At 39.1% G+C, this 26,020-nt stretch overlaps 1 protein-coding gene across 1 annotated transcript in view; it reads left to right on the forward strand.

Moving 5' to 3' along the window:
• Nucleotides 1–14,735: 14,735 nt before the first annotated feature.
• LOC149184132 (uncharacterized) overlaps nt 14,736–26,020 on the forward strand; it is a 153,842-nt gene continuing 142,557 nt past the window's right edge. Inside the window, 1 exon segment of the mRNA XM_089415237.1 lies at nt 14,736–15,276. Coding sequence (XP_089271363.1) covers nt 15,156–15,276 — 121 coding nt within the window. The 5' untranslated portion in view covers nt 14,736–15,155.

Consider the following 26,020-nt stretch of genomic DNA (forward strand, 5'->3'; position numbering starts at 1 on the left):
TAGTATCTACTTCAGGTTAGGTTATGAGTGTTAGATCAAGAGCTGTCTCCTGGAGGTCATGCAAATAATCAGTTCTAGCAAATTCCACAACAAAGGAAGAATATGTGGCAGCAACTGAAGCAACAAAGGAAATTGCATGGCCCAAGAAAATTCTTGAATATTTGTAGGAGAAACAAGTGCATTCTACTCATATTTTGATTGACAATACTTCGGTAATAAAGTTGGCGAAGAACCCAAAGTTCCATGATCGAACCAAGCATATCAATACAAAGTATCATCTAATTTGACAACATGTTGAGGTTAAGACTATTCACCTTCACCATTGTTGCACACACGAACAAATTGTAGACATATTCACCAAATCACTTGGAAGAGAAAAGTTTGAAAGATTCATAATGATGCTTGGAATCACCAACATCCCTTCAAATTAAGGGGGGGGGAATGTTGACAACTAATCTTTGGGATTAGGAAATTATAAATAATGTAAATAGGAAAATAAATAAGATGAAGAGGCATTGGAATACGAATTCCAATGGCCTTCCTCTCCTTGTATATATTCATGGTTTTCTCTTAATGCAAAACACATTCATGGAGAAACTCAAACCTGGCCTGACACATAAGAATTTCAAATAGATAACACCTTGAACAACAATGGTAATGTACATAGGTAGGTACTCCAGAACTCGAAAATGAGTTAAAACCTTGCTAGCATTTGGTATAATTAGGTGGAAATTCACATAAGATGGATGCCATAACTCTATTTATTCTAGTCAACACCATTATATCATAGAATTTTTGCTCAATCTTATGCCCAATTGGGTACTGGTGTTTATCATGGGCCCACAATAGTCTTTGGGTGAGGTGGAGAAAAACTATGAAGTTTCACTGAGCTCAAGGGTCCAAGCTAATCCCAAACTAAAATTTTAGGCATAATAAGAACATGAGTTAACAATCTAAAGTTTAACTTCAGATGTTCTGTGAAGATTATAACATGCTTAATTTTCGTATAAACTTAATATTTCAATTATGATGGCCATTAACAACCAATTATCCAAGCTTTTAGTGGTATGTTAAAAAAAACTCCTTAATAAGCCAATTCATTTAGTCACACTGTATAAAAAAAATCATGACCAAAGAATCATACACAACATGTAATATTAAAGTAGGAAATGTGCTAAGAACATTTATAGCTGGAAAGAATCGATATAAAAACAAATGCAAAGACTTATTTGAAAGGTTTCGCCTACAACTAAATAAGGGTGTGTGCCTTTTCACCCAACCATAGGCTCAATTAGGCTTGTCTTTCCTACAGTTAGTCAACCCTATCCAAGCCATGATACCACAAATGGGAAACTCAAGTTCTCAATGAAATTGTTGTAGAAATTCTCATTGTAGATTAAACTGATTATGTAATGTACTAAAGCAGAATACTTAATCTACTTCTACTATCAAACTTACAAAAGCTTAATCGATTTTGAGCAAGATCAAATAGAACACATATAGCAGAGAAGAATAATCAATGCACATGAAACACAAAAGAATACTCTGGGGAAAGCTTCAGCTAAAAACCCCGCTATCTATATTATCAGACAAGTGGAAATATCTCAGGATTACACAAAGCTTTAGCTCTCAAGCTATCCAGCTCTCAGTACAATCCCTCACTACTGCTCATAGATAGAATAGACAACACATATGCCTTCTCCTCTATCTTCCAAGCATCCTATTTCCTTGCGCAGTTTTCCTTGGTCCTCCAGCTGCAACCTGTGTGATTCTCATCTCACACACTGCTCATACCTCTGTAGAAACTGCACAATCCTGAAGGAATGAATTCCTTCTGCATAGATGAGTTTCCTTTATAGGAAAATTCCTCCGACTGATAGTACATTGTCCCTTCCTTTAATCTCAACTGGGTCTTTCTCTGAACTGACATGAATGAGTTATTTATGAGAGAATATTCAGTTATCTGGAGAACACTAGTTGCATGCATGCATGCATTAAATGACTGAACTCACAATTAGTTCCTCAAACTGTTTGGAACTAATTTAACTGGACTTAACTCAGTTAACTAAGCTAACTAATTACAACTCATCCTTATCTCCTTAATTAAGGGATAACTTCCTCAATCAAAGGGATAATTGTTGCATGACTTCACAAAGACTTCATGTTTGAATTTCTCCAACTAATTAACTCAAGATGAATTAATTAATTATTTTTCAAACAACTAGTGAGACTAAATTCGAATTTTAATTCTCAATTTTGATTCAAGGACAACTCAAAATTGGAATATATCCCGAAATGCTATTTTTAGCATTTTTATTGTTTGCATTCCTTGTTGCTATTTTCAACATTGGTACCTGAAATGCTATCTATAGCAATTCTATTTATAACATTTCTTGTTGCTATTTTCAACACTCCCTCTCAACAAGAAAGGCATTCAACTCAAACCCGATCCTGAACCTTTGGAATGTTTCGCATGCAACACTTCTCACTAGTGTTGTTGCTCTAGAAACTCAGAAACAAAAAATATCCAACCTGAATCAGAATGATGCCTCTGTCATCAAAGTCTCTGACTGCTATTGCCTCTGTCGACTGAAAACTCTGCACCTTTGTGCCCTTCAGTATCTAACTACTCTAGCCTCTGTCACTTTGATCTCTGATTGCATCAATCACACTGATTCCTCCTGTTGCATCTGTGCTGCTATTGGTCCTACCTCCCAACACTGCATCTGCACTGCACCTCTTCTCATCATGTTGCATCGTGTTGTCCACTTCTACACTGCAACTCAGTTACTGAGAAGTAAGTAACTGATCTCCCAAATGACCTCCCTGTTGGGCTAGAAACACCCTCTGATGCTGAAGCTCCCTCTATCGCTCCATCCACATCTGTCTCTACCCACTTAGCCAGTCTTGCTACTCCTCGTCGGGGCTCTCGTAGCAAGGTCTAATCAAATAGGTTTGGTACCTCAAGGATCCTATCCCTATTTCAGCCTTCTTGGGTCTATCACTTCACACCGCCCCACCTCACACCTGGAGGTATTGATGCATGTGATCCCTTTGTTGACTTCTCCAATTGTGGCTCCTCCACAATTGTCTGAGACTTCTTCTGGCACTGCATGTTGAGAGGTAATGTACTCTCCCTCTCAACCACCAAGTCTCTAACATTTTCCTTACTCCTCAAGGCTTTGCATGCATCTTGAACCTTAAAAGCATACAGGTTCTTGACTCGTTAACTGGTTTGTTTCACTTGTCTCATGGTGATGTGTCTAAGGAACACCTGTCCCTTACTGAAGACAACATCATAGCCTTTTTCCTCCAGCATCGCAATCGATACCAAGTTCTTCTTCAGTCCAGGCACATACTTCACATCTGTCATGGTAATAGAATCTCCATGCTCCCTCTGAAAAGCAACCGTGCCCACTCCTGAAACACTATATTTTTCATCATTACCCATCTCTATGAGTATCTTGAGGTCTTTCTCCTCCAAGGTATTGAATAAATTTTTATTGTCGGTCATGCGGAATGAGGCTCCACTGTCAAGAAACCAACCACAACCCACCATCGATGAAACCATGCATGCGATGAGGGTAAAATCCAATTCGAACTGAGAGGCCAATACCTCACCTTCAGATCCTTTCGAGGATCCCTTTTTGGATTTCTTCAATGGACAATTAGTTGCATAATGGCCCACCTCATGAAAATTAAAGCATCTCACTTTAGATTTGTCAATCTTCTTCCCACCATGAGAAGAACTCGATTTGGGATGAGAATCCTTCTCCTTCCCTTTCCTTGTCTTACTCGCTAAGGCCAGATTTTCTTCATCCTCCTTGGATGAAGAACCATCTCTGGTAGTTCTCCTAATCTCCTCCTGCATTAGATCCGACCACAGTCGTTCCCAATCTAGCAGTTTCTCTCTTCCATTCACTAAGTCCTGGTAGCTATGCCAGCTCTTAGGAAGACCGAGGAGAGCAAGACTCACCATATCATCATCGGTTGTCGTGATTCCTACACTTCCAAGCTCATCTCTACAGGTGGTGAGCTTGTTCAGATATGTAGAAATCGTGTCGCCCTTTTCACACTTGATTTTCCAAAGCTTGTCCTTTAGCACCAACTTCCTCTGGTCGTTGTTGTTCTGATATAGGTCCTTCAATGTCTTCCACATTGAAAATAGAGTCTCCTTCCCATGGAGACTCGAGATAATATGGTCTCGAACTCCCTCCAGAAGAATCCTCCTCGCTCTCGCCACACATTTCTTCCATTCCACCAATTCTTGGGCATTAGCTGCTGCTGGCTTGGGGACTTCTTGATTAATGAAGTCCTTCAAACCATTGTCTTCTAATACCGCTTCCATGCGATCCTTCCATGCTATGTAATTCGAGCTGCCATCTAGGGCATACTTGAGTCTCAAGCCATTGAACGCCATTTGTGAACTTTGAGATGTGATAAGAAATCGATTTGTACCTGCAATCAAGAACTTCAAACTTCGAACTTTTCCCTTCTCAATATGTTGTTCACAACTTTGATCACCTTTGCTCTGATACCATGTAGAAATTCTCACTGTAGATTAAACTAATTATGCAATGTACTAAAGCAAAATACTTAATCTACTTCTACTATCAAACTTGCAGAAGCTTAATCGATTTTGAGCAAGATCAAACAGAACACATATAACAGAGAAGAAGAAACAATACACATGAAACACAGAAGAATACTCTGGGGAAAGCCTCAGCTAAAAACCCCGCTATCTGTGTTATCATACAAGTGGAAATATCTCAGGATTACACAAAGCTTTAGCTCTCAAGCTATCCAGCTCTCAGTACAATCCCTCACTGCTGCTCATAGATAGAATAGACAACACACATGCCTTCTCCTCTGTCCTCCAAGCTTCCTATTCCCTTGCACAGTTTTCCCTGGGTCCTCCAGCTGCAACCTGTGTGATTCTCACCTCACACACTGCTCAGACCTCTGTAGAAACTGCGCAATCCTAAAGGAATGAATTCCTTCTGCATGGATGAGTTTCCTTTATAGGAAAATTCCTCCAACTGATAGTACATTGTCCCTTCCTGTAATCTCAATTGGGTCTTTCTCTGAACTGACATGCATGAGTTATTTATGAGAGAATATTCAGTTATCTGGAGAACACTGGTTGCATGCATGCATGCATTAATTGACTGAACTCACAATTAGTTCCTCAAAGTGTTTGGAACTAATTTAACTAGACTTAACTCAGTTAATTGAGCTAACTAATTACAACTCAAATACAACTCATCCTTATCTCCTTAATTAAGGGATAACTTCCTCAATCAAAAGGATAATTGTTGCATGACTTCACAAAGACTTCATGTTTGAATTTCTCAAACTAATTAACTCAAGATGAATTAATTAATTCTTTTTCAAACAAATGGTGAGACTAAATTCGAATTTTAATTCTCAATTTTGATTCAAGGACAAATCAAAATTGGAATATATCCCGAAATTCTATCTATAGCAAGGCTATTTTTAGCATTTTTATTTTTTGCATTCCTTGTTGCTATTTTCAACACTAGTACTTGAAATGCTATCTATAGCAATGCTATTTATAACATTTCTATTTTTAGCATTTCTTGTTGCTATTTTCAACAATTGTTAGCTATAAAAGGCACTCTCCTTCATATGCAAAAAATGGTAGTCACCCCTACCCACTAGGCTACAACTTCCACGAATTGTCTAGATGCCTTCCTAGCTAATTGTAGTTGCACAAGGGAGTCCCTTCTCTTCTAATGCAATCCCTCAACGAACTCCCCACTAAGTGCTTGATATCCAACACAACCATCACCAAAATAACAACTTCCTTCTCCTACATTTCAGGTTTAGGTTTTGATACCTCGAGTTAGCAGTCAAATTTGAGATTTAACATGCCCAAACACTTCGAAATGGTCCCTGTTTGTATTCAACACCATTTAGACACAAATTTTGGTTGCCCTTAGAAGTTATGTCTGCTTGAAATTACCAACAAAAATCCCACTCATGAATCAACTCATTTTCAATTGCAGGTGTTCTATGCTTATTTCCAACTCCTCTTCTACACTTTCTAGGCCTTCAACACACTATCCACACTCAAAAACATGACCCCCTTTGATCTGAAATTAAAAGTGAATGTTTTATGTAAAGTTTTGCAAGTTGGTTTATGTCTTATGGGCAATGGATCAAGATTGAAAAAGCACACAAACTAAGTTAATTTTTTACAGATTTTAACAGTTAAAAATGGACGATAAGCAACATCAGAACACAACAATTTGATGATGAAGTTCACCCCTCCTGGGCTACGTCTTTGGGTCCATCTTCTAATGGTGGCCCTTTATATTATATGCTCAAATGTGAAATTACATCAACATACAATGCTCAAATTGCAAAAATAACACTGCCATTGCATCCAAAATACCAAAAAACTCCTGTGTAGGCTCTTCTTGGGCTCAAAAGCCTGAAAAAGGCCAATTTAGGCCTCTTTCTCCAATCTGCCTACTAACTATTCTGCAAATTCATCCATCTACAAAAACTAGCAACAAACTGGATGTTGGCGGGCTGTAAGGCAAAATTTTAGTTACTCAAAGGTCGCGGGTTCGACCCACGATTCCTGCTGCGTCAGGTGCAATTTGTAGAACCGTTAACTGGTTTTTTTAAATAAAAATCGGGCTAAACCCTTTTCTTTCATGGTGCTCCTGTTCACGTGGGTCATATGGCCTCGGGTTGAGCACGGATAGGGTGCCATGCGCCCCAGCCCCCGACCTTTCGTCGGTGGTTGCATCTTCATGAAGAAACTAGGGATACATGCTCAACGATCACCCCATTCCCTATGCCCCCACTGCATGTCGCTCGTGGTCACCACGTTCACCATAAAGTTGTGGGTTGGGGAGCAGCTAGGGTGCCACGTGCCTTACCCCCAACCTCTGTTGCATGGTCACATCATATGCCATATGCTCTGGGGCTAGGCTAGTCAGGTGTGCCTATTGGCCCAACCCACCCGCAACGACATCCTTAGTAAACTTCAAATAGAACTGAGCCACCATAGTTTAATAAGAAACATTGTGGCCCGTTGGTAGTGCGGTCGGTTAGTGGTTGAGCGATCGAAGGTTCGAATTCTGCGGAGGTCCATTCGGTCCATAACCAAAATTTTGGCGCGAAAAATCTAGACATATGACGACCTCTCATCGGGTCATGTGGCGCCCTCTGGTTGGCCCACACGGACCACAATAACCTTTCAACCAATCACTGTGTGACACGTGCCCTTCTGTCACTGGTCCAACTTGTCAATTGTATGTTCCAGTCAATTGATGATATCAGCATGATGTCATCATACTGTCTGCCACGTGGCAGTTGTACACTGCCAAGTCAACCCTACAAGTTGACTTTTTTTATTGTTTGCCAACAATAGCAGAACGCGATAACTTCCTCATACGATGTCAAATTGAGGCGATTTAAGCGTTGTTGGAATCATAACGACGAGATCTACGATTTGGCACCAGTTTCGGGAAAATTTGAGCACTTTTATATCTGAGCTTAGTTGTGATCACCCTTGAACCCCTTGTGAATCCCCTTTCTTTAGCCACGGAAGAACCCCTGATTTTCTATCATTTTTCAGTGGATTTCATGGGTCGGAGCATAGAACTCAAGATGGGTACTTATTATACCCATCTCTAACTAGTTTTAGTTACTTACTCTATCTCCATACTCCTATAATTATGGGTTGTTGAATGCCCAACTACCTCGCTCCCTTCAATAATTAGTTTCGGGGAAGTGGGAAAGAGGGAAAATAATTTCAAATTCAAATTTTTCCAATTTTGCGATGTGGGTTTTTTTGGCTATAGTTGTTTTCCTATCAAGTGAGGCAATTTTTCAACCTCTTCATTAATTCCCACCTGTGGTATCATGGCTAGTATCATTGATCCACCTTTTAGTCATTTGGTCAATGATTTTTCACTAATTAATGAAATGCATTTATATAATTTAAAATGCATCTACAGTAATTCAAAATCACCATAGCATCTATGTCACAATTTACAAAGACACAAATGCATAATTATGATTATGGATTTGGAAAAAATGAGGTATTACAATTTCATGCTATATAGATGGTTTCCGCCATGAATTTTTGAGCTCATATTAGGCATATTCCTTACATCACTGGGAGATTGTAGGTATGGATTTCTCTCCCTACTGCATACTTCCATGCTTTTCCTTTTCTTAGATTAGTTATTTCTTGCATTGCCAATTGGTAGATGGGATCATTCACTTTCTTCGTCATCACTTGACCTTTGTTTTTCTTGTCCTTTTGCTCTTACATTGTCACATGATCAATTAATGACTTCCTTTTTCCTTTATCTATGTTGCATCACTTGCCCACATGATCATGCAAAGGCCCACACTTGGCACATACAAATATTGGTCATGCACCACCATAGAGGTGCAAGGGACATTGTGTTGCATGAAAGACTTAGAGTTGTCACATGGAAATTCCATCCTATATCAATGCATTATGATTTCCTATTTATGATATAAGGAAAACATCTCCAATCATATCTGCCCTTTCACATTTCTCATACTTTCTGAGTAGCTTGCATATTGCCACTATTATTGTTAACTCCTTTTCCCTTTTACTATCACATGTTGTTTGGTTACATGTTTAAGAGGCTTCAAATAATAGCTGATGTCAAGTCGTAACTATTGGACTTCATTACATTATTGTAATAACGGTAAATGTAGAGTATGGAATTTGCACATTATATTAGCCATACATGAATATTATTGGTATAAATTTTTTCATTGCACATTTGATTATTATACTATGCCCACCTTAAGACAACCACAATGTCTCCTATAAATTGATATGGTAAAATCACAAATGGTGAACCTCTCCCTTTGAGTGCCCTTCCTATGATTCAAATATATAAATGTTAGGTCTCTAACTTAGCCTTAAGGCATCACTTGATTACTTTTGTGTAATTTGAAGGCCTCCCATGTTCTTTGCTTTGGTCTCATGCCTTAAATTCTAACATCTTTTGGCCATAAATTCTCATTTGGTTCCACCTCTAACCTTATTTGAGTATTGTTGGGCCCTTTGCACCCAAACATTGCCCAAGTTAGCTAGAAATTCACTTTTAAGACCATATGTGCCCTCATTTTTAACCCACATGCTATATTCATGAATTAAATTGGTCAACTTTGGTGGTTACTTTAGCCCCTTTTTTGGCCTACTCATCATTACTGGTTCTATGTTATTGTGTCTATCTTCTACATTGACACCAATTCTACGTTTTCCCTATTATAAATAGGATTTATTTGAACTTTTGTGAGCACGGTTGGTTCTATTGTCCCTATAATTAGGAAGTCAAAGCTTGTGGTTTGATCATGCAAGAAATAATTTGTGCCCAAAAATTATGGATCATGTATAACTAGATGCATATAAATAGGCCACTCTTCCTCTTAGTTTGGTCTCTATTTGTCAAACAATCACTCTTAACTCTCCATTAAATTATTTTGTATATTAGTGTACTATATGTCTCCAATGCTATTGGATCCTATCGCACTTCTTTCTTAGAGAGGTCTTGCAGTTGTTGTCCATAACCTTCACTCATTGGTTTGGGTCTTCCTTTGTGTTTTTAAGCTAAGAGTTTCACCTTCCAATGGTTTGGAGCATTTATATTCCCACACTTCAAGCAATCTCATATCTACACCTTAAGGGGTTTCCTTACCAAATAACTTGTGAGGTAGGAGTCTTCCTTCTGTCGGGGACATTCTGTTTATTCATTTTTTTTGCATAACTTGTAATTTAGATTTGTTTACTTGTTTCCTCTTTTATTACATATACTTGTGGAGATCAATGAAACTTGTTATTTTTTTTGCAAACCATGTATACCAAGAAAGCCTAGTCCACTCTTTGCATGCTATTAATTATTTGTAATTTCTCTTTCAAAGTTAAAGTGAATTGTTAATTAGGATTCACCTTGTTAATGACTTTCACATTCACGAAATTAATTCATCCTTTTGTTCCCTTCTGATTTCTTGCACATTATAATAAATTGGGATTACACCATAGTTATTGTCATTTGTGGTCTCAAGGGAAAGATAAAGGTTTGTAGACCACCAAATGTGAATGGGAGAACTCCATAGTTTAGTTTATTTCCTTTACTTGTTCCCTTCTCATTTGTTGTAGTTAGTTTATTGGTGCAAATTAAGGTAATGACCAATGGTGCCTAAATTTATTTATACTTGTCAAGTATCCACCATTTATTAAGAGGTGGGACACCATTGACACTTGAAAGGGTAATGTTGGTTTAACTTAATGATAACAATCATATCACTTCACAACAATGCCATTGCAGAAACATACTAGCTTGGAGGGCAAACTCATCCCTTTTTTTAATAACCAAACCAAGTGAACATTATAACAATGACATGGGCACCTTGACCTTCTGGCCTCTCTCATATTGAGAGTGTATATAAAGCACCCAAAAATCAGTGCACACCAATAATACGACTATTAAAAAGATCAAGTTATAGTTTTATGTAACTCATTGTTTCTTCCTAATCTTCTCTTCCCCTTCCTCTCTTCCTTATTTGCTTGATTTTTCCCAAAAACTATGTAGCTACTCTATTTTCTTCCCCCTCTTTTCTTCCTAATTTTCTTAAATTTTCCCAAAAACTACAAGTGACTATTTTTTTCCTCCTTTTCTTTTCATTACTAATTGTTTCTTCCTACTCTTCTCTTCCTAACTCATTGTTTCTTCCTACTCTTCTCCTCCTAACTAATTTCACTACACTTGAAAGGATAATGTTGGTTTAACTTAATGATAACAATCATATCACTTCACAACAATGCCATTGTAGAAACATACTAGCTTGGAGGGCAAACCCATCCCTTTTTTTAATAACCAAACCAAGTGAACATTGTAACAATGACATGGGCACCTTGATCTTTTGGCCTCTCTTGTACTGACAATGTATATAAAGCACCCAAATGTCAATGCACACCAACAATATGACTATTAAAAAGATCAAGTTATAGTTTTATATAACTCATTGTTTCTTCCTACTCTTCTCTTTCCCTTCCTCCCTTCCTTATTTTCTTTATTTTTCCCAAAAACTATGTAGTTACTCTATTTTCTCCCCCCTCTTTTCTTCCCATTTTTCTTAATTTTTCCCCAAAACTGCAGGTGACTATTTTTTTCCTCCTTTTCTTTTCACAACTCATTGTTTCTTCCTACTCTTCTCTTTCTAACTTATTGTTTCTTCCTACTCTTCTCTTCCTAACTCATTTCCCCTTGCTCTCTTCCTTATTTTCTTGATTTTTCCCGAAGACTATGTAGCTAGTCTATTTCCTCCCCCTCTTTTCTTCCTAATTTTCTTAATTTTCCCCAAAAACTGCAAGTGACTATTTTTTTCTTCCTTTTCTTTTCACAGCTCAATATTACTTCATACTCTTCTCTTCCTAACTCTTAGTTTCTTCATACTCTTCTCCTCCTAACTCATTGTTTCTTCCTACTCTTCTCTTCCCAATTTTCTTTATTTTTACAAAAACTATATTAATACTTCTATTTTCTCTCTCTTTCTTTTCTTCCCAATTTTCTTAGCTTTTCCGCTACTCTACCTAAAAACAAACTAGTCATTTTCACTCCTCTTCATTTAACATTATATCTTCTCTTTCTTTTAAAATATATTAATCTCCTAAATTAAAAAATAATATTTTTATTTTTATTTTTTTAATTTCTATCGAAACACATCCACATTCTCTTTATTAAATATAGAAAACCATATGCCATTACATATTTAGTTTTATTGTAGAAATCCAAAATGATTTCATCCACTCTATCTCTGACCAAAATACAACGACAATCCTTTTATTATCCTTAAATATAGACGGCCACACTTGTTCAATTTATTTCTGCAATAATCCAAATTGCTTCACTGTCACTTTCGTCTCTACCAATAAATCCATGTATTTTGTGACAGCAAACTTAGGTTTTAATCTTTCCATCCCCGCACCATCATGACTTTGTATACCATCCTAACTTTTATGTTAAAACAGTAAGGTAGAAGCAAAGGGAACGATGATAATAAAGAAACATTCCTCCACCATTAAGTACGGCACAATTCACAAGTTCTCATTGGGCAGGCTCTGCTTTGTTTATATGAAATTATGTAATGGATGGGACAGGTTCAAATCCCATTGAATGGTGATGACATAAAAGGCGATGGGATGTGACAGCTTTGCCGAAAGAAATCTGGGTTTGAAAGTTGGTTAGCTGCGTGTCGGAACGTTGAAGTTAGCTGTGTGCGCCGGAACACTGAAGTTTTTTTTGCCTTATTTTTATTAGAGTGTTTTTCGCTAAAAATCATGAAAATTTTGGTAATATTTTGATAATTTTTTTCTTTGAAAATCATAAAAATTTTGGTAATATTTTGATAAATTTTAGCAGAGATTTTTGTAAATCCAAGTAAAAATTGTTAAATTTCAAAATTTTCAGTGTCTCAAAATTTTTTGATGGCGCTCAATCTATTTCTGCTTTCAAAAACACAATTTAAACACTACCTTTTTCAAAATTTATTGAATTTTTTTTCCCAAATTCCGACCAATATAACCGTCCAAATAATTCTTCCACCTCATAAACATTTATTTTTATACTAATAGCCATGCAAAATCAATTTTTTTTTTTAAATAATTAAAAGAAATTGTTTAACAAGTTCATTCCTTTTCCCTACAAAATTTTATAATATCAATTGCTTTGAGGGAAACAAATTATATCAAGCTCAAAACAAATTATATCAAATCATAAAACATAATGTTTAAGAATATTTAGATAAATATTTTTATGGTTATATTCAAATTTGGTAAAACTAAATTATAAATTGATTTAATGTTTTAAAAGTTATTGGCCATTTCTTTTAATATTTAAAATTTAAAATTTTGTTATTATATTTTAATTGTTTTTATAAATTAAAATTAATTTAAAAATTGATATGGTAAAATTTATGATATTTTAAATAGATGATGATCAAAGTTTTGTTAAGACATTCTTTGTGAAGTCACTGGTTCAATTCTAGGTGTTTTGTTAAGACATTCTTTATGAAGTTACTTGTTCAATTTTCCATCATGATAGGGGTGATATATTAGACATGATAAAATCTCCATCAAGATCGGGGTGAGATATTGGACATGATAAAGATGTAGTCCAGCGAAGCTTACTAGTGTTTGTTAAGACATTCTTTGCAAAGACACTAGTTCAGTGTTTTGTTAAGACATTCTTTGTGAAGTCAATGGTTCAATTCTCCACCACGATCGGGGTGATATATTGGACATGATAAAGATGTAGTCCTGCCAAGCTTACTAAAAGTCCACGGGGTCTTACATAGACAAGTGATTTTGTTAAGACATTCCTTGTGAAGTCACTGGTTCAATTCTCCACCATGATCGAGGTGATATATTGGACATGATAAAGATGTAGTCTTGCCAAGCTTACTAGTGTTTTGTTAAGACATTCTTTGTGAAATAACTGGTTCAATTCTCCACCACGATCGGGGTGATATATTGGACATGATAAAGATGTAGTCCTGCCAAGCTTACTAAAAGTCCACGGGGTCTTAGATAGACAAGTGATTTTGTTAAGACATTCTTTGTGAAGTCATTGGTTCAATTCTCCACCACGATCGGGGTGATATATTGGACATGATAAAGATGTAGTCCTACCAAGCTTACTAGTGTTTTGTTAAGACATTCTTTGTGAAGTCATTGGTTCAATGTTTTGTTAAGACATTCTTTATGAAGTGACTAGTTAAATTCTCCACCACGATCAGGGTGATATATTGGACATGATAAAGATGTAGTCCTACCAAGCTTACTAGTGTTTTGTTAAGACATTCTTTGTGAAGTCACTCGTTTAATTCTCCACTAGGATCAGGGTGATATATTGGACATGATAAAGATGTAGTCCTGCCAAGCTTACTAAAAGTCCACAGGGTCTTAGATAGACAGGGGATCACTGTGTTATACAGCCTTGCCAAGCTTACTAAAAGTCCACAGGGTCTTAGATAGATAAGGGAGATAAGGGATCGGGTGCTCGCTCTGTTATATAGCCCTGCCAAACTTACAAAAATAAATAAATAAATTAATATGGTAAAATTATAATTTAATTAGTTAACACAATTATATTAGTAAATATGGTTGATATACTAATCTTCATTATTGTTCCTCTTTTAAAATTAATGAAAATAATGCTATTATTATTTTTCCCTAATAATTTAAATAATAATTTTAGAATTATATTAAATAAATATAAATTTGAAAATAGAAAATATTTAATATTATTATATTTTTCATAAAAATTAAGCCATCCATCTGAGAATAAATGAAATTAATATTCCTGAAAACCTATTTCAAAATAGAGATTAAATTATAGAATAAAAATTAAAATTAAACCCAAAAAAAACTAATTTCCCAATATTCAATAGGATCTCAACTCCTGTGGACATAATCATGAAAATAAAATACAATATGTATTGCATAATCTATTTCCAGTAAATAAAAAGGCACTTAATAATTGTGAAAAAGCAGGGACGGTGTCCACAAGGTACAAATGTACACAAGAAACACGCTCATAGTTTAAAACTTGGAAGGCTGGTAAATATGAAATCGACTGTAACGTTTATGATTCTTTGCCTTTTTAAATTCAATGGATTATAGTTGTCGCTTTTCGGGAAGTTTAAAAATGGATTTGATTTGTAACTATTTTTTTTCACTGCAACCACCAGGAGGGGTCCTTTCACTGTGCAGTCGAATGCAAAGCAGAACAAACTACTGTGTACATAGAGGTACGGGATTTTCATACGTTTGCTGTATTGATGGGATTGATGGACTGTCCCTGACTGCTTTCTCTGCACATTTCCAGAGGGTATGTGAACAAGGAACCTGCAGTATGAAGAAATTTGGAGTGACCCAACTGCATACTTTGGAGAAATTTGGAGCTAAACATCCATAAGAAATGATGTCCCCAACCAGTTAATCGAACTGCGCAGCACTGGCATGAGTTTTTTTGTACTGATTCAACTCAAATAGTCCATGGACAGTCGGTTTCCCTCTTTTCTTGGTTTACCAGAGTGGTTTGTTTGATTCGAGCCACAGGTTGGTTATGGAAGACCTGGTGACCACTGTTGGATTTGGTGAAGATAATGCAATGGCTAAGTTGGAGGAGAAGACTGGCTTGGAGCTGCAAGAAGACCCTCATAAAGAGACTGCAAATGTTCTTTCGGGTGAGTTCGGTTTTGGGTTTTTAAATTTTTGTTTGTTTTATGGGGAGCTTGATGTTTAAATTCTGTTTGTATCTCATTGCTTTTAGTTCTGTGATTTTGCGGGGGTCATGGTTATCTAGTAAATGCTATCTGTAGTATCTGCATGTGATACGCAGCAGTGATCTTCACTGTTCACTGCAAATCAGCGTTTTGATTGGGTTTCTTAATGCGGTTTTCAAAACTAGACCAGCATCTTCGCCTCTGCACATACTTGTAGAAGTTGTGTTCTATAGATCATACTCATAAGTTTGTACAAGTGCCATATCTTTTATAGATCTTACGGGGTTGGTCCTGTCTGAAACGTTAGCATTTCCCTGTTGTCTATGCTCCTACTTGAGAGGTCTTAGTGGTTTGGTTGTGAAAGGTTTTACCAGTTTGGTCCTATAAGGAGTTGTAGAAATTCAACTTTGATTTTCTATTTCTTTGCCGATATACATGCATACTTACTCAGACTGAGTAAAATCCCCTTAGATGCGGGTTACTGTTGTTTTCCTTACGGATTTGTGTGCTTGTAGGCTAAACAGTAGGCTCATTTGTGAGATAGTTCATGGATTCTATTCAGTTAGACTATGCTGTGTCTGCCAGTATTCTCTATTTTAACATCTGGAAGTGTCAAATAGGCATGTCCATGTAGTTTCTACTCTCTTGCATTGGTGAGATTGACAGATTGTTAGGCCATCCATCCGAGTTCCATTGTTTTTCACCTGTGAGGTTGGCAAGGTGTAAAATCATTCACCAGGGCTCCACTATTTTTCGCAGGTGAGGGCAACAGCGTTATGCCATCCACTAGGGCTCCATTCTTGTACAAGGTTGAGCTCAGCAGTGTGTTAACCAATTCACCAGGGTTTCAGTTTGCCCCACCCATGTCATATAATTTCAATAAAGGTTGAGGTTGGGTGCAAGTTCTGGACTAGATAACTCCTCGGATCTGACCTGCTGTCACAGCAGAAGGAATGCAGTCCCTTGGGGTATGTGTTCAGAGTACTTCCAAAATAAGGAATTTGTAGTGTCTATAGTCAGTTAGATTTCCAAAAGCATTCGGATTGCCAATGGCCATACTTTCATGTAAGGTATTTAAGATCTTAGTATTTCACTAGAAGGTGAGAATGCCAAAATTTTGGGTTGAAAAACCCTCTTTCACGAGGGAAGAACAGATTCCATGAAACATAATTTAATTTTCAAAAAATTGTATTTTATTATTATTATTTTGCTCCTGCACTTTACCCATGTGATCCAGTGTTTCCAGGTGAATAGTAAAGACAATGCAACGAATGTGAAATTTTATCTATTGCAGCAACTGGAAATTATTCTTCTAATTGTAAATTTAATTATGTAGTTTATTTGTTACGGAAAACAACGAATAAAATCACAACTGCAATTTTCACCGTAAAAATTCTGCAGAAAATAAAACACTGAAAACTGAGAAATTCTAGTGCACACAAAATTTTTGACACAGTTATTTTTGGACAGTTGTCCCCGGAAAAACCCAATGCGGAATACCGGTGCAGCAGATGAGGGTTTTATTATTATTCTTTAGTAGCAATTTTGAGTACAAAAATTTAGACGCCCAACTGGCAATCTAATCTGAGGGAAACACTGGCAAAATTATTGTGAGAATTTTCTCTCACCCAACAACAAATTTCTGCCTTCAAAATTACCTCCCTAGTCTTTGCGTTGAGCCTCCTTCGTGACCCTCTACACAGAACTTATGATGACCCTGTGAGAATTTCGACCTTCCTTCATTTGCCTCTTCTGGGGACTGGAAACATTCCTCCCAGAATGCTGCTACCCTCCTCTCCCACCTGCTACTCACTCTTTGGCTTTTTATTTTTAGCTGAGCTACTGCTACTGAGAAAATCAAATTGCTTGGGCAATTGAGTATCTGCACTGGTGTCTTCTCCATCACCACATCGATCTCCTCTTATAATCCATTGTTGGAGCACCAACGACCAATATTAAAACTTAATCTATGGCTAGGATCATCTCTAGACCGATCCGTGTGAGTTTCTAGATGATTCTCACCTTATCTCAATTAACACTGATTAATTAATCATATTCCCTAAATTTAGACTTAGAAAATATTTAGAAAACGGTTAATAATCTAATTGAGACACTTCTAGGCGAGATTTCCAAAAACGATTTCTGGGTTTTGGAGATCTCTTGTATTCACTTTTCTTCACGAAATTTCGTGGCTAGAACACATTCGATGCTACAAAAACTAACACTCCTTCTTAGCGAGGAATGTGTTCTAGTGCTGCATATCCTGCCACAACACCCTATCTCTGCATCATCACCTATAACGTTGCTAATGTTTGGCTGCTGCTGCCGACCAACCACTGCGCAACTCTGATATATGCTGTATCTGTGTTACTGCTGACCCTGCTGTACTGCTGCCAACAATGCATCTGCATTGCAACTCCCTCTCACTTGTTGCTACTACAATTGGGAATCATCCAAGGCAATCTGTCTTTGCTACTGAAACAAGTGCTGCACCATACCCATCTGTTCTCTGAAATAGACGAACTTAGCTCTTCCTAGAGCTTTCGTGAGAATATTTGCAACCTACACTTCTGTGGGAACATACTATAGTTGGACTTCTGCACGTTGTACACAATCTTTGATGAAATGACATCAAATATCTATGTGTTTTGACCTGTCATGAAACACTGGATTGTTAGAGAGCTTTATGCAACTCTAATTATCACAGAAGACATTGATTGCCTCCATCCTCTGCCTGAACAAGCTCGCCAGTAGTTTCCGAAGCCATATAGCTTCACACGTAGCTGTGTTTGCTGCCATATACTCTGCTTCTACAGAGCTCATTGCTACTAACTTCTGCTTCCTGCTACACCAAGAAACCATCCCTGATCCAACACTAAAGTAGTACCCATAAGTACTTTTCTTGTCCACTGAATTGCTTGCCCAATTTGCATTTGTGAATCCACACAATCTGACATCATCTCCTCGGGTATATCTCAACACATAGTCGATTATGCCACGCACATACCTCAAAATGTGCCTTGCTGCTGCCCCATGTACCCTCTTCGGTTCTACCATGCACTGACTAAGGGTATTGACTACGAAACAAATATTTGGCCTCGTATTGAATAGATACATAAGAGATCTAATAAGCTGTCTATGCAAGGTGGGGTCGACATCCTTGTCATCCGATGCGTCTATCTTCTTCCAGTTGGTGATCATGGGGATAGACATGGGTTTGCAATCCTGCATTCTGAAACTCTTTAGAATATCTATAGCATATCTTCGTTGCCCAAGGAAGATCCCCCCATACTTCTGCCACACTTCCAATCCTAGGAAATAATGCATCAGCCCTAAATCCTTCATGTCAAACTCTGCTGCCAGGTTCTTCTTGCAGTCCTCAATGAGCCTCGATGATCCTGTCAAAAAGAGATCATCCACATACAAAACTAGAATGAATGGCTCACCCTCTACCATCAAATAGTAAAGGTTGGGATCTGCGTCACTCTTGTATCCCATTTGCTACAAGTAGCTGTCAATCCTACCATACCATGCCTTGGGAGCCTGCTTGACTTTGTATAGAGTTTTCTTCAGTCTACACACATGAATGCGCCTCATGAGTCTCAAAGCCCTCTGGTTGCGCTATGTGCACTTCTTCCTCTATAACCCCGTTCAATAAGGTTGTCTTGACGTCCATCTGGTGAATCTGCCATCCCATCTAAGCTGCTAGGGATATAACTGACTAGATAGAAGTGTATCTGGCAACTGGGGCGAAGGTCTCCTCATAATCTATCCCTTCTTTTTGTGCATACCCCTTTGCCACGAACCTAGCCTTGTATTTTTCCACACTGTCGTCTGCAACATATTTGATCTTGTAGATCCATCTAGAACCTACAACTGATCTGTCTTCCGACCTTGGCACTACCTCCCAAACATCATTTGTCATGATAGAGCTATACTCTTCTACCATGGCATCTACCCATACTTGATGTTGAGCGGCCTCCTGAAAGCTGGAAGGTTCTACAACTTGAGCCACCAATGCTTGGTACCTGTCAGGCTGTCTGCACTGTCTTTTGCTCGTCCTATGAGTTTCAGTAAACTCCTCTGCATCTCTCATTGTCTAACGAACCTCTCTGCTGGCTCTGCCACTAGTCATGGGAGGTTCAACTAGCTCCTCCTCATCCTGCCTCTGCTTCTCCATCTATTGAGAACTCCTTGGATTTCCTACACCTGAGGAAATACTGGTATTGGTCACAATACTCGATCCTTGTGACTGTCCTCTTGCCTGTCCCACTGGCTGCCCTTGCTGCTGGACCAAAGGAGCTTCTGTTGACTGATTTTGATCACCTATAGGCATCTCATGAGATCTCCTGAAAGCTCGGTCCTCCATGAAATTCATGTCTCGCCTTACTACAATCTTCCTATTGCTAGGAGTGTAGATTTGTGTGCCTTTGAGGTTTCACTGTATGCAACGGAGAACCCCTTATCTGCAGTATGATCCAGTTTGGTACGTTTCTCATCTGGCACATGGCAATAATCAACGCTGGCAAAATTTTTGAAGTGACTAACTTCTGGCTTCTTCCCTGTGAAGACTCCTTCTGGTGTTTTCTTCCCCAATGCTTTATGAGGAGTCTTGTTTAGGATATATGCTGCTGTGTTACATGCCTCTGCCCATAGAAATCTGGGTAAATCCTTGTCATATAACATATCCTTTACAGCTCCAACAATTGTTCTATTTTTCCGCTCCGCTACACCATTATGCTGTGGATTATATGGAGTTGTCCACTCTCTTGATGCCTTCCTTTGCACAAAAATCTGTGAAGTCTTTATCAATATATTCTTGACCATTATCTGAGCGAAGTGCCTTGATCTTCTTCCATGTCGCATTCTCCACGAGAGCTTTAAACTCTTTGAAACGATCAAATACCTCATCTTTGGTCTTCAAGAAGTAGATCTAGGTTTTCCTGGAATGGTCATCAATGAAGGTGATGAAATATTCAGCACCGCTGAGAGCTCTAGTGGACATCGGGTTGCAAATATCTCAATGTATGAGTCCTAACACGCCATCAACTCTGCTGTCACTTCTAATGCTGCCTTAGCATACTTCCCAAGTATGCATCCTTTGCACACATCATCGTGTTCCGTGGCAAGTTCTAGAACCCCTATTACTATTTCTCTGAGCATCCTGAGTGCTCCATGGTGTAGATGTCTCATTTTCCTATGCCATAATTCATTCAACTCCTTCCCACTGCTACTGTCACTGCCTATTAGTGCCATTAGAGAGTCAATCTGTAACCGGTATAATCTGTTACTTCGAACTCCAATCTGTTTTACCTTTTTCTGGCTTGGGTGTTTGACGTACACTTTCTTCCCTACGAAGTGAATATCATACCTCTTATCCTATAGCTGAGACACTAAAATCAGGTTCATACCTAATCCTGGCACATGCAATACAGCTGTAGCGCTGGTGCTTGCTTCTGGCTCCCTCTGAAAATCTATGGTACGTCTCCCAACTAGAGTACATTTCGTCCTGTTTCCCATAGTAATTTGGAAGTCCATCTGCTCCTCCTTGTAGCTAGAGAAATACTCTCTAACACCTGTCATGTGCGCTGATGCTCCACTGTTTATATACCAGACACCCTGTGAAGTTGATCCTGACAAGCAAGCAAATTCGTCCTCCAACCTGGAAGACAAATCTGAAGCCTCCTGAATGTCAATTCTATCCATGGTTATGCTGAAGAATTTACAGTGTGCTATTCCTCTTTTACCTGATGTTCGCTTACTAAAAGTCTTACAAAAATAAATAAATAAATTAGCTTCACACATAGCTGTGTTTGCTGCCATATACTCTGCTTCTGCAGAGCTCAGTGCTACTAACTTCTGCTTCCTGCTACACCAAGAAACCATCCCTGATCCAACACTAAAGCAATACCCATAAGTACTTTTCTTGTCCACTGAATTGCTTGCCCAATTTGCATTGGTGAATCCACACAATCTGACATCATCTCCTCGGGTATATCTCAACACATAGTCGATTATGCCACGCACATACCTCAAAATGTGCCTTGCTGTTGCCCCATGTACCCTCTTCGATTCTAACATGCACTGACTAAGGGCATTGACTACGAAACAAATATTTGGTCTCGTATTGAATAGATACATAAGAGATCTAATAAGCTGTCTATGCAAGGTGGGGTCGACATCCTTGTCATCCGATGCGTCTATCTTCTTCCAGTTGGTGATCATGGGGGTAGACATGGGTTTGCAATCCTGCATTCTGAAACTCTTTAGAATATCTATAGCATATCTTCGTTGCCTAAGGAAGATCTCCCCATACTTCTGCCACACTTCCAATCCTAGGAAATAATGCATCAACCCTAAATCCTTCATGTCAAACTCTGCTGCCAAGTTCTTCTTGCAGTCCTCAATGAGCCTCGATGATCCTGTCAAAAAGAGATCATCCACATACAAAACTAGAATGAATGGCTCACCCTCTACCATCAAATAGTAAAGGTTGGGATCTGCGTCACTCTTGACGTATCCCATTTGCTGCAAGTAGCTGTCAATCCTACCATACCATGCCCTGGGAGCCTGCTTGAGTTTGTATAGAGTTTTCTTCAATCTACACACATGAGTGCGCCTCATGAGTCTCGAAGCCCTCTGGTTGCGCTATGTGCACTTCTTCCTCTATAACCCCGTTCAATAAGGTTGTCTTGACGTTCATCTGGTGAAGCTGCCATCCCATCTAAGCTGCTAGGGATATAACTGACTAGATAGAAGTGTATCTGGCAACTGGGGCGAAGGTCTTCTCATAATCTATCCCTTCTTTTTGTGCATACCCCTTTGTCACGAACCTAGCCTTGTATTTTTCCACACTGTCGTCTGCAACATATTTGATCTTGTAGATCCATCTAGAACGTACAACTGATCTGTCTTCCGACCTTAGCACTACCTCCCAAACATCATTCGTCATGATAGAGTGTAAAGTTTTGTAGATGTTCTATGCTAAGAGCAATTTCACTTTTCAAACAGCAATCATACAAGTAGATAAGCAAAATGCAGATAGAACATATAAGCAGATCTTACAGAAGACAAATCAGAAACAAGAAAAATGTATGTGTTTGTTTCGGCGGTCAACAGGATGCTTCAACCAGCAAAGTCTCCTTTGGTCAGCCAGCCCAGCATGTGTCACAACAACCCTCCAGGTAGCTCGTACTTTTAGGATGAGAGAGGAAGATGTGAGTTGTGTTATATTTAAATTCTCTCCAACTTTTCCTGTATATATATCCATCAATGAGGGTGTGTGACACATCTGTTGGGCATGTGAGCCTACATTACAAAACTGGCTGACCTTTGCACATATAATTTATTAAGAATAATAAATTCAAAATATAAGTTCTGCTCATCGGATTAAGACTATTTTTATATGGATTTTACACCTCTCAGAAAGAGGAATCCAACAAAAATATTAGCCTCTTAATCTGAGCATCAGAACATGGAGTTTGGACCTAGTTGTCCAATTTTAACACTCCCTCTCAACTAGGGAGAACTCCATCTATTAGTGCAATTAACATCGTGAGTCATCCCGCCGAAACTTGCTTTGCTGGCTTCTTTATTTCAGAACAGAAGTGGGTCAGTCACAAAGACATCATTCCCCGACTGACATAATCAGTCCAGAGGTCCCAGACCTCACAAATCTTGATCCCAGATCAAGTGGTTGGACCATGCCATCCTAGATAGAGAGTACGGCAATCTCTGATGCGTCCATCAGTCTTTGCTAATAGTCTCTAGCTTTTCCACACCTCATTGGCCAAATGAGAGGTACTTCCCATGAGCCCTGAACTCAATGGGTAGGATGCATACGGGGCACAGATTAAATGAGTGGCGAACCAGCTCAATAATCACAAGGGTGGGGCAGAAGCATTATGAGTGCTTATAGCTCCGAGAAGCTATCCCCAAAGCCCCCCAGAGCTCCCAGAGCTCATCGTCCAACAAGACCCACATCATAGGGTCTTTCCACGACACCAAGACTCTCACGGAAGGTTAGGAACTTGACCTTCCCCAGGGGCTTAGTGAGAATATCCGCGACCTGCTTATCAGTTCCTATATGATCGAGCCTTACGGCGCCTCGCTGTACCATATCCCGGATAAAGTGGTACCTGATTTCAATATGCTTGGATCGGTCGTGGAACACAGGATTCTCAGTCATACGAATCCCACTCTGATTATCAGAGAGTATTACAGTGGTATCTAGCACATGTTGGAACAACTCACTAAAGAGCTTCCTCAACCAAACTGCTTCACAACAGGCCATACTAGCAGCAATGTATTCGGCCTCCGCGGTGCTCAAAGCCACCGACTTCTGCTTCCTGCTCATCCATGAGATCGAAGCAGAACCATGATTGAAACAGCATCCAGATGTGCTCTTACGATCCACCACACTGCCAGCCAAATCGGCATCAGTATATCCCCGGAGTATCACACTCCCGGCAGTGTATCTCAGCCCATGGTTTATCGTGCCCCGAAGATATCTCAAAAGATTCTTGGTACCAACCCAGTGAAAATGATGAGGCTCAACCATCTGTTGACTCAAAGTATTCACTGCAAAACATATGTCCGGACGGGTGTTCACTAAGAACATCAAAGCTCCTATGAGTTGACGATACTCAGTAGGATTGGCCAAGATAGGCCCTGCAGCGCTGCCACTCAACTTCTTAAAGTTGAGTTCCATTGGTGTCGACACGGACTTACAGTCCACCATCCCAAATCTTTCCAGAAGCTTCACAATATACTTTCCTTGAGAAAGGAAAATCTCTCCAGGTCTCTGCCAGACCTCCAGGCCTAGGAAATAGTGCATCAGTCCTAGGTCTTTCATCTCGAACTCAGCAGCAAGCTCCCTCTTACATTGATGGATGAGAGGGTTATCACCTGTCAGGAAGAGGTCGTCCACATACAACACTAGAATGAGAGGCTTTCCTTCCTCAACCTTAAAGTAAAGGTTTGGATCAGCATTGCTTTGAGTGAAGCCCAGCTTCATCAAGTAACTATCCATCCTCTCATACCAAGCTCTGGGTGCTTGTTTTAACCCATAGAGGGCTCTCTTCAACCTGCAGACATAAGTGTCTCGATCTTCAAATCCCAGAGGTTGTTCTACATACACCTCTTCCTTTATTGCACCATGCAGAAAAGCGGTCTTGACATCCATCTGATGAAGACTCCATCCTTGCGTAGCAGCAAGGGCTATGATGGATCGGATGGTGGTATATCGAGCCACAGGTGCAAATATATCGTCATAGTCAATTCCTTCCTTTTGAGAGAGGCCACGGGCAACAAATCTTGCCTTAAACTTTTCAGCACTCCCATCAGATCCATGTTTAATCTTGTAGAGCCATTTAGCGGTGACAACAGATTTGTCCTTCGGTCTCGGGACCACATCCCAGACATCATTCTTCATAATAGCCTCATATTCTTCATGCATAGCATCCTTCCAGACTTGATGCTTGATGGCTTCTTCAAAAGATCCAGGTTCAGATTGTATAATAGTACTCATGGCAGCTAGATACCCTTGGTATCTACACGGCTTCTTGCTTTCTCGGAATGTTCCCCTTGGGGCAGCATGACCCTCAACATCTTCGAGGGTGTCCCTGAGCCATGATGGCCTCTTTCCTAGAGAAGGGGAAGAATCAATAGGGTCCATTGGCCCTTCAACATCAGGCATAGTCTCATCCTGGGGTTCTTCCAGATTTCCAGGTCTTTCTTCATGGTTTTCTTCAGATCTAGGAAGATCTACTACTTTCTTCAGGGAAGCATCTTCGTCAAACGTGACATCATGGCTTATCTCTACTTCCCTTTGACCAGGTACATAGACTCTATATGCCTTAGAAGTCTCATTGTAGCCCACAAACATTCCTTTCTTCCCAGTAGCATCCAGCTTACTTCTCTTTTCTTTCGGCACATGAAAATAGACAGGACATCCAAAAATTCTAAAATGTGAGACATCAGGTTTCTTACCAGAGAAAACCTCTTCGGGAGTTTTTGGAGTCCAAAACGGAATGAGGGCATCGGTTTTGAATGTACACAGCAGTATTTGCAGCTTCTCCCCACAGAAACTTTGGAAGACCCTGGTCACATAGCATGGCACGGGCAGCTTCCACAATAGTCCTATTCTTGCATTCAGCAACACCATTCTGCTCAGGAGTATATGCAGTGGTAGTCTCCCTCTTAATGCCAGCTTCTCTGCAAAATTCTTTGAACTCATTTGACTCATATTCAGTGCCATTGTCAGTCCTCAAAATCTTGATCTTCTTTCCGGTCATATTTTCCACCAAGGCTTTGAAGGTACGGAACCACATGAAAGCCTCATCCTTCTTCTTCAAGAAGTATATCCAGGTTTTGCGAGAGAAGTCATCAGTAAATGTCATATAGTAAGAACATCCCCCCAGGGATGTTACAGGCAACATACCGGAAAGATCAGAATGGACCAGTTGCAATATCTCAGATGTCTTTGTGACACTTGAGGGGAAAGGTCCCCTTGTATGTTTTCCTTCATCCATTTGTTGCACCTTACTGTGTAGCACCATCATGTTGCTCATGATCATCATGCTCTCATACATCACTGTACGCCCATGATCTACAGCATGCTTCATTATGCTACTCATGCTAATGATCTCATCTCTGCTCTGATGAGTGATTACACGCCATGATTATTCCAAGAGGCTGAGATGAT

This window comes from Pinus tabuliformis, chromosome 3_2 (genome assembly GCF_031772625.1).
Source record: "Pinus tabuliformis cultivar Carrire ecotype Pingquan chromosome 3_2, CPIR1, whole genome shotgun sequence".
NCBI lineage: Eukaryota > Viridiplantae > Streptophyta > Pinopsida > Pinales > Pinaceae > Pinus > Pinus tabuliformis.